Raw genomic sequence first — 15,091 nt, 5'->3', positions numbered from 1 at the left:
TTAAGGCCTAAACAAAAAATGGAAGTCCTTTTATTATTTACTTATCTGTCTTGCATCTAAAAATTTATGTGCCTCACATTTAGGCTCACGCTAAGTTTCACGTAGGTAAGGTTAAATGAGATTATTTTCACACAGATCATAAAACTAGAAAAGTTAAAATAAAGGAATGTACATCCTGAATTGAGACATTACAAAGCATTATACAGTTACAGGAAAAAATTAATCTAATTACTTAGACACACAAGCAAATTATGAGGATATAACACATCATAGACATCAGTTGCTCTGTATTAACGAGTTATGTGTATATCCACCTATAAATGTGGTACAAACTTCTCTTCAGAAATGCAGAGTTCTTGAACACTTTTGAAGCCTAAAGCACTTTAAAGTAAATAAAATCATGCAAGCCTGTGCAGCACTCCTGCTTACTTATATTAAAATTGTTTTTAATGTTGTCTCACATATCAAAAATACAATTTAAAAATCTGTGACAAAGGAGACTGAACAAATAACAGTTGGTATCCTTAATACTGTGTTGTACATAGTCACTGTTTTTCCATCGGACGTCTACCTTAGGACAGTTTCTTCTAGACAACTTTCCTGAACATGCTTATGAAAATTGTGCAGATAGTAAGTATCAAAGCTTGTTTAAATGAGTGCCCTAGTTTCATCCTGGACCAGTGGATCCATTACAGTGGCCAGGTGTGGTGATGTGTGCCTGTGGTCCCAGCTACTGGGGGACTGAGTCCACTGGATGGGATTGCTTGAGCCCAGGAGTTGTGGGCTACTCTGTGCTCTGCTGAGCGGGTCTGGCCACACCCAAATATTGCTGAAAAGCATTTTACATCATTGCCAGGGGCGGGGGAAAGGCACTTTTTCTCTGGTTTCTGGGAAGAAAGGCATTCCTTTTCCACTTGGAAGAAAGTGTGGCGTGGAAAAGCTGGTCAGTACTTGTCATGGGCTTTCCATGTAAATAGTTTTTTGTCTTATACCTTTTGATATTAACATTTTTGTTGTTAGTGTTCCCTTTTTTTTATCTCATTGCTGTTTCCACTAAATTGTTCTTGTCTCAAACTGCAATTTTCAGCCCTTTCTACCTCCAATTCTAAACTCCATCCCTGGAGCAGGAAGGGGGAAGGAAAGGGGCAGGAGTGAGCAAGTGGAGTCTGGTTTAGGAGAATCTCAGGGAGCACTAAATTGGGAGTGTCATTGCTAAACCATGACAATGACCATACAGCACATCTCTTTCTACAGTAAATTTGCTATCTTGTCAAAGAAGAAAATAGAAAATTATATTGCTTCAGCATAATACGCTCCTGATATTTTTACCAATTTATTAACATCTTGGTGTTGATAAATTCATTTCTAATAATGTGTTATATTTCTTAGAATCAAAGCTAGTCTGACCTAGTATTCTGCTGAATATCTTCTTCTTAAAAATAGGTATAACACCTGCCCTTACCCATTGTTTCTTTACCTTACATGACCTCCATACATTTTTGGAAACAATCACTAATGTCGACACACAGATTCAGCTAGTTCTTTGAGCACAGAACAGAGAATGTTATCAGACCATTTCCATTAAATTCACTTAGTCAAACACTGGTTAGCCATTTTTTTTTATTGCATACCCTCTGGTTAAAATTGACTTTCTTTAATAGCTGGTTGGCTAACCACTTGTGTTAACGAAAAAGAAGCCTTTTCTGTATCATCTACTATCTGCTCTCTTTTCCTCCTAACTAAAATACAGAGGATGTTACTCTAATGACAATCTTTTTGTTACCTTTTATACTGTTAGGTGCTTTAGCCTTTCTGACATCCTGTAGGATGACTCCGCTCTTCTTTTCTACTTCCATGGGGTTTGGAGTCTACATTTGTACAATTCCTTTTCAATTTTTAGAATGTTAAAGAAAGTTGACGCTGTCATATTATTCCTTTGTTTGACTTTTTCTGCTTCGGGAGAATTTTCTCTTTTACCTTAAGCACAGTCAGTGTAAGATTTTCTGCACTTCTTTTGTCCCTCAAATTTCTTTCCAAGAACCTTTCTACTCACCAGGTCTCTGAGCTCATTTAAGTCTGTCCTTTCTGAAATCCATTATCCTATTTCTACTGCTTACAGTTCTTCCTTTTAACAGTGACTGTTTTGTAACAACTAAATTTTTAACCGATGACTCTCTTGGTGCAAATCAAATCTAATGTAATCACTTCCCTCTTAACTTTCTCAGTCTCGTGGGTGGATCCTGGCCAGCAGCTAAGCACCCACATAGTCACTATCTCATTCCCCTACTATTGTCCCTTATCTGGCTGAAGGAGACACCAAAAGTGAAAAAGCCTCATGGATTGAGATAATTACAGTTCAACAAGGAAAAGAAGGAGGGAAAAAATCCAAGTGATGCAAAGGCAATTACTTTCCACCTCCCATAAACAGTCCAGGCAATCTCAAAGCAACGGCTGCTTTGGAAAAAAAAACCTTTCCAATTTTTATTTCTGACTATATGAGAGAATATCTCTTTGGCCAGGTTGGGTCAGCTGTCTCAGATATATTTCCTCACAACTTCTTTTCTACCCCAAGCCTACTAATTGCAAAGGCAGAACAGGAAAAGGAGAAAACCATGAGGCTTGCAAACACTGTTCAGCAACAGCCAAAACATTGGTGTGTTTTAGTAACAAACCCAAAACATATATAGAATTCTATGAAGAAAGTTAACTCCATCCCAGTCAGACCCAGTACAGTGTTCTGAAATAAGTAAATGTTCTCAGTGTTGCCAAAACTTTATTAGTCATTGATTTTCTCACATATTAGGTTAAGCAATACTGAGATAATCAAAGTTCCTCATTATCATACAATTATAGAATGGCTTGGGTTGGAAGGGACCTTAAAGATTATCTAGTTGCAACCACCCCACCATGGGCAGGGATGCCATCCACTAGATAAGATTGCTCAGGACCCCATCCAACCTGGCATTGAATATTTACAATGGGATATCCACGACCACCCTGGGCAACGTGTTCCAGTGCCTCACTACCCTCTGAGTATAGAATTTCTTCCTAACATCTAATCTAAATCCCTCCTCTTTTAGTTGAAGATTGTTCCCCTTTATCCTAACACCATCAGCCCACATAAAACGGTGTTCTCCTATCTTATAAGCCCCCTGTAAGCACTTTCTTGTCCTTAGTACTCCAGAGCAGGACACAGTACTCCAGGTAGGGTCTTACAAGGTCAGAACAGAGAGGGAGAATGAAGGGGGAAATGGAAGGATTCTGTTACTTGCTCATAAAAGCCTCATGATCTTCTAGAGAAATAGTTTGCACTGCATCCATGAAAGGACAAAATCTAAGATATTTTTCCTCTTTACAATTCCTTTAGAACTTTCCACAGATTTCTCTCTTATCCCTATCTTTTCTGTAGAACAAGAATTTATGATAAAACCTTCAAAAGCTCAGAGGTGGAAATATAAATGCCAGATATCACAGAACATCTTTCAAAATCTTTTGAAATACTGGCACAGAGACAGAGTAGACCAAGCTTACCAGGAACACCTACAGAGTTAGCAGCTTGCAGTTGAGAGTAATGATGAAAAAGGGATTCTCTTCTCCAAAAATATTTCTATCACTTCAGCTAAGGGCAGCTATATGATAAAACTTCAAATTTCTTCTATGTAGCATGGAGGCTCAGACCTAAAATGCTCCTGGTGGTCTTATTCTGAGATCCCACCCTTGAATTTCCATCTGAAGCCTTCAGACCAGACAAGGCATGAAAAAGTGCTGCTCAAGTGTGTCTGATTTCACTACTGAGCTGTTGCTCTCAGAGCCCAAATGCAGTGTAGCTGCAGTTCAGCAACAGTAGAAATCACCCCTAATTCCTTCCATGGATCTGGAACATAAATTCTGTAATACTTTTATGAGAAGTGAGGTTTATTGAGCAGAAATACATGTGGGCATGGTAGCCCTAACAATCTGTAATGCTTCACTAAACATAATTGATTTGGAAAAAAAGAATTCATGTTTCTTCAAGTTTGTCCAAGCTCTACGACAAAAGGCACCTGGGAATTGGAGAAAGACACTATCAATGCTCATTGAACAGCCAAGGAAGAAGTCCTCTTTTGTCAGAACTTGGTTTTCACCCTTGAAAGAAAAATCCATGAGAAATCAAGGCTGTTGCTCTGAAATTATTAGCTATTTCACTGATCATTGCAAATAAAAAAGTCACAAAAAATGAGGCTATAGCCAAGCACTGAATCATAAGGACTAAAAGTTGAAATACCACTCAATTAAGGAAAAAAAAATTGATATTAGTACTAGTAGTGGGATCATTAATAAATACTTAGATTTCATTATTTTTGGTAAACATTGCACAGTGCCACTGGTAGATACATTTCAGGTTACCATAATTTTTCTGATAAAAATTGTATTGGGATAAATTAAAGTGAAATCTCACTTACCTGTAAAGTGCTGAAAGTGGCCGTTTGTTGCCAGGTTTTGGTCTGTACGGTTTTGGTTCTCCTGCCATGTTGATATCTGAAAGGAAACAATTAATATCAGCAATTCAAACATCTGGAAGTTTGCAAATGCACCTTCAAATCACTGAAAATGAGTAATAGGCAGTGAAAATGAAAACCTAAAACATCTGTCTAGTTTTTTGCCTCTTCTGAATTGATGCTGTAGAAATTTCCAAAAAATTTTTACTTTAATGCATGAGGATTTTAGGCAAAATATTAATTACTGTTAACAGAGAGAAATGACATTTTTTAAACACACAAGTTTCTACTTGGTGAATAAGGTATTTCTATTACAGAAGAAGATTTGGATGGTGAAATAAACTATGATCTCAAGTCAAATTCTGTTGAGGAGGACTGCAATTGTTCTGAAGAATTCCCCTTTAGGATCTAAAGAAATGCACAGTGATCCTTAACTGCTACTTCACCATGCACTCAGAAAGTAGCTCTTCAAAAACAAGTAAGAGAGTATCTATTTCCTACCCCAAATACATCTCTCCTTGGAGAATGAGAAAATCTGGTTTTGCAAATGTTTTCTCTTAGGCAGATACCTATAATTCTCAACAAGATCAGAAATCTTCTGAACACTTTGAAAGTTTGCTTACATTCTACCTGCAAATTTATGCTTGAAATATAAAAGAAAGTCAAACTTATATAGATATAAGCTTGAAATAGATATATAGATATAGCTTCTATAGACATTAATCTTGTTCTCAAATTTGTCTCTTCCTTTGAATCATACTCAAAGACATACCAGGAGACAGATGTCTCGTTATGATTGCTAGAACAGTTACACATGGATAAAGAAGCACAGACCCTTCTGTGGCGAATATCTTCTGGAGCTTAGGAACCTGTCTGAATAAACACAAATCTATATTAAAAAGCTCCTCCACTCTTGATTGAATGTTGCAAAGTTGATATTACAACAAATCACACGGATAACTTGAAACTTCTGTTTAGGAAACTAATTTCATGCAATTTGAGGGATGCTGCAGCTAAATCTCTTCTCAGCTTCAATAATATAAAAAAAGAGTAACAGTCAACAAAATCATCAGAGTAGTTTCAGTGTAAAATTGTTGTGACAGAACATCATATGCCATTAAATGCAGAATCGCGTGGTGGTTGAGACTTTGAAGAAAACACATGTTCTTTGTAAAGTCTGTGTTTAACCTGAAATTGAGTGTAGTGGAGGAAGAAGTAGAAAGATAAGGTGTAGGAGTAGGAATAAACACTGTCCAGTGCAGTGATGTTAAAAGCTCAAACATTTTTATTTATTATGCGTGACCTCAAAAGATGCAGTAAAAGCCTGAGACTTACTGACTTGATACTTTTATTTCACACAAAAAGAATAAGAAAACTCCCAATCTGACCTTTTTTAACAATCAGAGACACTGAAAATGTATGTACCTTAGATTTGTTTTTTGACAGAAAATATTTTTCCAATGGAAATGCCATACTTCAAATATTTAAAAGAATTTAAAAGAATTTTACTCTTATTTTTGATATTTTAAGCTCAGTCAACATTTATTTAAAATGATACAAGGACCTGAAATAAAAAGATTTTATGTAGAACTATATAATATAAAATACTTAAGTAACATTTTCTTTATAGAAATCATTTTGAGATTAAATCCGACTGCAGTTTCTTTTGTAGGAGTTGTATTAAATAATAATTTTTCATAAAATATTAATTTTCTTGTTTCACCTAACTCTCTGGAATTGGATGAACACTGGAGACAGTTTTCATGCCTCCTTGAAATGCTTTCCTTCCCTTAATTTTAAGCAAGTGCTTTATTTAATATTTTTATTTTTGGCTTCCATTTTTGGTATAAATTCAGCTATGATGCCCTTATTTCAAGATATATAAATTTTACAATGCTGAATCAACAAAGTAAACATCAAAAATTTCTGAAAGCCACTGAGGAATTTTGATAGCTCTGTTGCATTTCCATCAGCTCCTGGAAATAACAGAATTGAAACAAAATTTTTATCCTGTTACATTTGCGATAATTAGACCTTTTCACACTATTTTTATATGTCAGTGTAAGGTTATTGACTGTATTGACTTTCACCATCTCCTACTGCAAGTAGGAAAGATTTTATGGAAAAAAAAAAGAAGTAGAATTATAATCTGCTCTCGGGAAATACCTGAGGCTGTGGTACCATCTTCACAATACCATAATCTTCACATATTTTTCGTCTCTCATCTGCTATGGTTTCAGAGCTACATCTTAGACCTTCTTCTCCTTAAACCCTTATTAGCAGGTTTTAAAAACTTTTTCGTATCCTCCTGGGACAGATCAATACTATGATGACTATTCTTATAGACCTACATTTGCAGCTCTACAAGACCCACTTTTAAAAAAAGTGAGTAGTGTAGAAGGCTAAGGGCTGTTTGTTATGTGTTCTCTTTATTTCAATCAAAAATGTCAGAAAGGTGACACTGTGACAGGCACAGTGGCAAAGCTGTTCAGAATCAGTTAAGATTCCCTGACACTTAAATAAATCTCTAAACAGTGAACTACTTTACACAGATAGTAATAGTCAAAAATTGCCTTTAGCACAGGAAATAGTTGATAGAAAAGCTGTGCACATGGGGCTTTTCTGTTAATATGAAAGTGATTGAATAGCTCTGCAACTCCCTAAGCACTTTGTAGCAAGTTAAGAATGGATGTAGGAAATGCTTTGAAAAGTTAGAACAGATTTTCACCCTATTATTTTTTCAGCACTATCTCTTCCAGCCTCAATTTTCTAACTAAGATTAGAAGTGAACTTGTCAACATTTCTCAAGATAGATTATTTCTATCCCAACTGGAAATCTTGTGAGATAAGTTGTTCTCTTCCTTCATCCATCATTGGTTTCACAGCAGACATTTACATCTACTAGATCATAAACTCTGTGTCAAATAAATTTGCTGTCTGCAGCACAGAGATTTACCTGTGCTAATGATTCCACGCCAAGGAATGCAGAGACGTATCACTCCTTATGCTGTTAAATTAGCTACCGCGCTTGTACGTGAATATGTATCAGACAATGTTGCAAGGGACACAGACATTCACATTGCTTCTGGAGAGGCATGGATTTGATGAATTGGGCACCTGGCAGATGAAGAAATAGCTCATGGTCACACTCAAAAAGTTGTATTAAATGGGTAGATTTTCTGGTGGAGACCACTGACAACTGTCATTCCTTGGGGATTGGTATTGGGACTGGTGCAACTGGCAACATAGACAGTGGCATTGAGTGCACCCTCAGCAGGTTTGCCAATGACACCAAGCTGTATGGACACTAGAGACAAGCGATGCCATCTAGAGAGACATTAAAAAGCATGAGAAGTGGGCTTGTGTGAACCTTATGAAGTTCAACAAGGCCAAGTGCAAGGTCCTGCACCCGGGTCTGGGCAATCCCAAGCACTAACACAGGCTGGGTGGAGAATGGATTGAGAACAGGTTTGGGGGTGAAGATGAGAAGCTTGATGTGACGTGATAATGTGCGCATGCAGCCCAGAAAGCCAACCATAACCTGGGCTTCATTGAAAGCAGTGTGGCCAGCAGGGCGAGGGAGGGGATTCTGCCCCTCTGCTCTGCTCTCAGTTGTAGTACTGTGTCCAGCTCTTGTTTCCCAACATAAGAAGGACACGGGCCTATTAAAGCAAGCCTAGCAGAGGGCCACCAAGAGGATCAGAGGGCTGAGAGAATTGGGGTTGTTCAGCCCGGAGAAGAGAAGGCTTCAGAGACATCCTGCAGCAGCCTTCTAATACCTGCAGGGAGCCTACAAGAAAACTGAACGGGGACTTTTTACAAGGGCCTGTAATGACAGGACAGGGTATAATGGCTTCAAACTGAGCGCAGGTTTAGATTAGATATTAGGAAGAAATTCTTTACTGTGAGGGTGCTGAGGCACTGGAACAGGTTGCCCAGAGAAGCTCTGGATGCCCTATCTCTGCAAGTGGTCAAGGCCAAGTAGGATGCGGCTCTGATCAACCTGGTCTGGTCCAAGGTGTCCCTGCCCATGGCAGGGAGGTTTGAACTAGATAATCTTTAAGGTCCATTCCAACCCAAACCATTCTATGATTCTATGATTGTATAATTGTATGTGGGAATGAAGCACCTCAGGGACTCACATTATTTTCTCTGCTCATATACTAGAAATGTTCACTTAGATATTAACATCAAGATAAATTCATCACTGAAATTCAAAATACTAAGGAAACATTATGAATATAAAAGTGAAAATGCAGAAAACAACACATTGTAATGCAGCATCCTGGTCTTATGTGCTTTCAGAACCAAATGAAATTATTTTCTTTATCAAAAGAAATCAATTTTTAGTTCTATATTTTCCTGTTATCTTAGCAGAGCTTAGTTAAAGGATGAGATTTAGACTTCATTCAAGGTTGTGTGTCATCAGCACAATATATCTAATTTTGAGCATGGTATTTTTATTTGTAATTATACTGAAAATGTCTAGTGATTAATGACAAGTCATAATTCTAAAAAGAGCATGAATACCATTATAGAGGACACTCATTGTGGCTACTCAGTGGCTACATAAAATGTCTGAAAAAACCACTCAACACAGCATGATTTCTCCTATCACTGTTTCCTACCATTGACTGCCTACCTCCTCCAGATGTGAACACCCTATTTTTAGAGAGGCAGTATCAGCTAGTCCTGGTGCTTTGCTCACAGATTCCCTGGCAAAGTAACCAGAGAAGCTGGTCCTGAAAACAACAGCTGACTTTAAACAGGCTTTGTAAGTGCAAAGCAATGATACCTAAAGAGCATTCATGCCCGAGAAGTATTTCAGTATTTCTTAGTATACCTGCCCTTCAGATTCTTTGAAAAGTGTTATTTAAAAGAAAAAAAAACAAAACCCAAATCATTTTGGTTCACAAAAACAAATGCCATAACAAGAAGCTTCAACAGGCACTAACTCAATTCATGAAAACTGGGATTTTGAGGCTTTCTGCTGCCAGTTCAGAGCCTGTGTCTCAGGCTACATCTAACCTACAAAATTAAATGGAGCCCTTTCAAGGCATTAGTAGTCATTAATCTGTTGTATTAAATTGTTAAATTTTTCTTTGCATGACTTTTAGCCACAGTTTACAAGTACTGTCCTATGCAATTTCTAGGTGTAGGTAGAGAATGGACATGACCTAGAGACCACTGCAGGCATTTCACCCAGTGAAAGAGAACAGATCCACATACCCATAATTAGTACCTATAATTTAATATTAAGGATGTGACCTCTGAGTGTGGGCTGAATGTCAGAAAGACTGGAAACCAAAACCTGGAGCTAAGAAAACTCCAAGTACCTCTATAGCTTAAAAGCTGATTTTCTAAGACATGTTTCATCAGGTGTTCTTCCACACATTCTTGTGAATGGTTACAGAAACTGAGACATTACTTGAACAATTCTACACTAATTTGACTTAAATTTTGGATAAAAAAGTGTATTATTGTGTATTTCCAGACCAGCTATGCTTTAGACTAACACTTAACGGAAGAGATGGTAATTTAAATTAGGATATAGGAAGAAATTCACACAGTGAATGTACAATCTATATACAGAGGGAGGTATTGATAGAGAGAGATCAGGATGCATTTTCTCCTCTTTCAGATGACACAAAGTATATGGGATAGAAGAGAAAGACCAAGAGGTAGATGCAATTTAGAAAAAAGCCAGTAGACATATGATTTATAGTGTAACTGTACACCAGCAAAGCTAAGGCTAATCTTTCTTTTATACTCTTCTTCTAGTCTTATAAATTTCCCTGCTGCCTGCTAAAGAAATTTTAATGGAGTCATATGACTTTTTTTTACATCATAAACTTACTTTTTTCTTTACATGTTCCACTGATTACATGTCATTTCCTCCCTTTCCCCCATCTCTAACATGTGAAAAAAGCAGAGGGGAAAGGACAGCTCTCTGTTCTCTTCTATTATGTGCCCAAATTGCACAGCTGTAAAGAATAAACTTTCCAGAAAATTGAACACAAACTCAAATTAATTCTGAAGGCTAGTAAAATATTAAATGGAGGTCTGGGTCACACCTTTTCCTTTTCCATAATGCTATTAAAAATCATTTTCTTGTGGGGTTGTCAGCTGTATTTGGATTTTCTCTTAGCATTGAAGTAACTGGAAGCCTTTTTTTGTACAAAGATGACAGCTATTGTTAATGCTTCATACGGAAAGAGCTGCTTGTTGAATAGTATATGAAATTGCTTTGTTCAACCATTTCTTCTTTCATTAAATACTGCTAAGATGAAATGAGGCTGTAGGATTATATAAGCTATCATTCTTAAAACCATTCAGTAGCAAAAGTGTCAGGTGTTGTCTTGCAAGAAATTTTTTCTATTCCCCAGAATTGGGTTGGTGTGAGGACAGGTGACAGCTAAAAGGGGAACTCCTGTCCTGTCTGTAGGCTCATCACAAAACATTCCTTCAGAGTCCTGGAGATAGCAGTCTCTCAGCTTCAGAATGGATGCCAATGGACTTCACAGCTGAGGTGGAGCATTGGTCTGCCCTGTTTTTTGTCTGTTTGCTGTTATCCCTGCACCTCCCACCCCAGGTAACAACACAGTCTGGGCCAAACTTCCTGGCCCTATTGGTTGTGCCATCAGCAATGATCCATGTCCATGTCTAGGGAGAGGCATCACTTCTGCCTGGGGAATTCTTATTTGTGCCCTCTGACTGACTGTCCATGGACTCCGCTGTGATTGAAAAAGCTGTGGCCAAGACCCTACAAACAGCCTCTCTTCTGGTGCTTAAATCTCTGCAGAAGAATTACTGTGATATGGCAGGGGTCACCCTGAGGTGCTGGGCTGCCAAGGAAGGCACACCACTGACTATATAGTGGAGGCCAGTGAGCCTATGGAACAAAGGACAAAGAGAGTCTGCTGAGTGGGACAGTCCCTAAGATCAGAGATCCTCCATGGTTAGAAAAGAAAAGGCTTCTCCCAGGACGCTCTGTTCTGCTATGTTAATGTACCCCGGTTATGCTTCCCCAGTTGGCCCATTGGCCTCCCTGCCCTTTGTTACCTTATATGTCCCTGCCCTAGAAGGTTCTCCACTCCCTGTTCCGCCACTGGCCCTTGCCCCATTGCCACTCCCTCAGAGTTTTCCCATTGGCTCCCATACCCCAGTCCTGCCTTTGTACCGCCCTTGTGCCCTCAGATCATTGGCCTCTGATGCTCACTCTGCTCCCACATATAAACCTGGGCCTTCCTGTGTTGTCTTTGTCCCTGGAACCCTTCACGAGTGTGGCTGCATTAAACTCCTCCTGGGGAGCCCCATATGACGACCTTTCCCGGCTCTTTGTCGTCGACCCATTTTCTGGAGCTATCCATGTGTGTGTGTGTACATGTGTGTGACTGTGTGGTGGTCCTGCTGAGCAGCTTCGCCTTGGAGACACTTTCAGGAAGGTCGTGGCCCCTTGCGCTCCGGCCCTGCCAAGCCGGAGACCGTGACAATATATGGCATGCTTTGTGAAGGGATTCCTATGGGAAGGAGGGCAGCCCTGTTGCTGGCAATCCTGCCCACTCCTCCACCTCAGCACTAGGCTTGTGCATTCGTCTACAGGAAGTTCTACACTTGCAGATGCAAGAGAATCAGATTCAGCTTCAAAGGGACTATGTGGCCATAGCCACTTATCTGCAGACCAGCTTTGTAAGACCTGTGGGAGTTTCGGTGTTATCTGTAGGAACCTCAGCCTGGTTTGTGCCATGGAAGCCATGAAGCTGACTGTCACGTGTACTTCACCCTACCGTAGCTAAAGTATAGATGCAGGCAAGTATAGTCTTCCTGTAAGAAGATAATTCTAATTTAATCAGGTTTGCAGCTTCTGTTTTCTCACCCAGAGAACAAGATTCCTACGTACCAGGTACCTGTTTAACACATGGACTAGAAAACTCTGCACATACAGAAGATTAATGTTGCCATGAGGGTAAAAGAAAGCAATGGAAAAATACATCAGGAACTTTTTGCTGTCTTCAGGAAAAAACCCAACAGTTTAAATGTAAGCTTGGCCAGCAAGAAAACAAACCAACAGAAAGAGTTCAAGCAGGGACTCTCATATGATTGCAATCCTTGCTTGCACTTCTAGCTTTTCACTGATGTTGTTAATGGGAAACAGAACTGGTCGTTGATTTACAGCTTTTTTTTCCAGACAGTGAGGAGTGCAAGGATTACTTTTACTTTCTCTTGATCACAGTAAAGATATTGTTTACAAATAAAAAATAGAGCATCTGTCTTCTTTCAGATCAAGCACAATCATTGCAAAGCAGCAGCCAACAAACTCTCTGCTGCTTTTCTCTGATAACAAAAGATAGTTATTACCATGAAACTCAGACAAAGCTTCATGTTGACTAGATGTCTGAGTTTCTCAGCATTGCAATTAGCCCCAAGCAGAAACATTAAACAGTGTTGTGGGGATAGAGTACGAAAGTTCCTCATCTACTTCTTTCAGATTTCAATATGATTTATTCTAGGGAACATGCCCTGAACCTCAGTAATTTTCAACTTGTCCTCAGACTACATTTCTTCTCTCTCTTTTCTAATACTTGGCTACTTTCTCTGCCCCACGGCCCTTCATCTGACTCTCTTACTAATGTTAACTTCATGCTCCTAGCAATAGTTTTTCATGACAATTGAAATCTGTACTGTACAAAAGAGTTAAAAATCCCCATTGCCCCAATCCTTTTGTCTTTCTCACTATTTCTCCTTCAGATGATCACCTTTAACTCAAACATGAAGAAAAATTAATTTTTTCCTAAAATAGCCGTCACAATAACAACATTTTGCGAAAAAAATACCAACATTTTCTGCTCTTGTGAATCATATTTCCTGAATGTTAAAACAACATTTGCTTACATGTGAAGTACATTTTCTCATAATCTTGCAAAGTGCATGTAGCCAAGGCTCTCTGGGCCTCATGAGCAGAGTGGCTTTCACAGAAATGCTTTGCAATGCACATGTCATTCTGCATGGCGCAGCCTGGGGCCTTTCCTGGTGTGGGCATGACCTTTCAGCAACCCCAGGGGCAGGGAGCAGAGGCAGTAGGTGATGGTTTGGGGCAGAAAATGTTGATGGACACCTTCAAGGTGCTGTTAGGTGTGAGGGCAGTGTGTCTCTCCGAAAGGTTGGCTGGGATTGGCATTGCAGTCATTACCGAGGGATAGGTACATTTAACTTTGCTGTCAAAACCTTCAAGGTTAGGTCTGAACTTGAGGGTATTCCCACAGGCTAGAGGCTTTCATCCAGGCTCACAACAGATCAGAGAGGAATCGTGCTGCGGGTCCCACTGAGTCTTGAGCCATGATGTTCACTGACCAAGGAAGCTGATGGGGAAGACAGAAATAGACTTCTGCAGCCCCAAATGCACTTCCACCAGTTTCCAATAATATTCCTCTCCAAAATGTCTGCTTTTACCCTCATTCTTTGACCTGAAATCTTTCCTCTAATCTTCACCATTTTTGGCTTGTCAGATGATCTAAGTTTTCGTGTTGGTCTTACATCACTTGAAAAAACCCATTGCCCCAAAACAACTACTCTCAACTAATTCCAGCTGTTCTCCTTTCCATATACCCTCTTTCTGCTCATGATTCTCATGTTCCAGGTTTTGTGGATTTGGAGATCTATAGAGGAGGATCTTTTCCAGCTCCAAGTTCACTTTGGAATTGCATATCATGTCTTCTAGCATTTCCTTTGAGATACAGTAATTTTTTCAATGTCAGGTTTATGAAAACTTGTGCCCCTTATTTATAGACTCACTGAATTATAGAATAATGTGTATTGAAGGGGAGCTTTAAACACCAAGTAGTCCAACTCTTCTGCTATGGGAAAGGACATCTTTCACTAGATTGGGTTGCTCAAAATCTTGTCCAAGCTAGCCTTGAACATTTCCAGGAGTGGGATATCCACAGCCTCTCTGGGCAACCTGTGCAGTGCTTCACCACCATCACTGAGAGAAAAAATTTCCTTATATCCAATATATCACATAATACAGTCCTGAAAACTTTTGTCTTTGTAACAGAAACATTGTAAATCATATGATGGACAGCTACAGAATTAGCTCATACGTTATCATGAAAAAACTATAAATATTACCTTAACGCTATTATAGTTTTAGTATTATAAAATAATATAGTAGTGATATAAAGAAAAATGGTCTCACTAACTCACTAACCTAAAGCCTACCATTATTTTTTAAAATGCCATGGCTGTGTTGAATGAAACAACATCAGAAGTGGAGATAATTCCACTGAAATTTGACAAATGGAATGAAATTTTATTGTGGAGGTGAAATGGAAAAAAACTATGCCAAATTCAGGATTTCCATAACAGCAATGCTTAGGTTTTAACCATGTTCTAATTCTCTCTCATTGGCAGCTTTTGAAGTTAGCCAGTGGATTCAATTTGGCAACCAAAATGCAACATAGAAGTCTATTGCAAAAGCAAGGCATTTAAAAATTGCAAATACTGAAAAGCTTCAAAATTAATGATATGCGCTGTTGTTTTATTTGTATCTCTGTGGCATTCCTGCAAGAAAAACAGAAGATTTGATAGGAATAGAGAAAATGCAATATCTTGTC

At 38.8% G+C, this 15,091-nt stretch overlaps 1 protein-coding gene across 9 annotated transcripts in view; it reads right to left on the bottom strand.

Moving 5' to 3' along the window:
* Positions 1-15,091, bottom strand: part of RALYL (RALY RNA binding protein like) — a 388,415-nt gene that overhangs the window by 72,559 nt on the left and 300,765 nt on the right. For all 9 annotated transcript variants that reach the window (XM_048329273.1, XM_048329272.1, XM_048329275.1 and 6 more), the window contains one exon: positions 4,443-4,518. In XM_048329273.1, coding sequence (XP_048185230.1) covers positions 4,443-4,518 — 76 coding nt within the window. The remainder of the gene's footprint in view (positions 1-4,442; positions 4,519-15,091) is intronic.

The sequence above is a fragment of the Corvus hawaiiensis genome, chromosome 26, assembly GCF_020740725.1.
Source record: "Corvus hawaiiensis isolate bCorHaw1 chromosome 26, bCorHaw1.pri.cur, whole genome shotgun sequence".
NCBI lineage: Eukaryota > Metazoa > Chordata > Aves > Passeriformes > Corvidae > Corvus > Corvus hawaiiensis.
The sequence above is the reverse complement of the archived record's forward strand: the minus strand, read 5'-3'. Positions and strand labels throughout refer to the sequence as shown.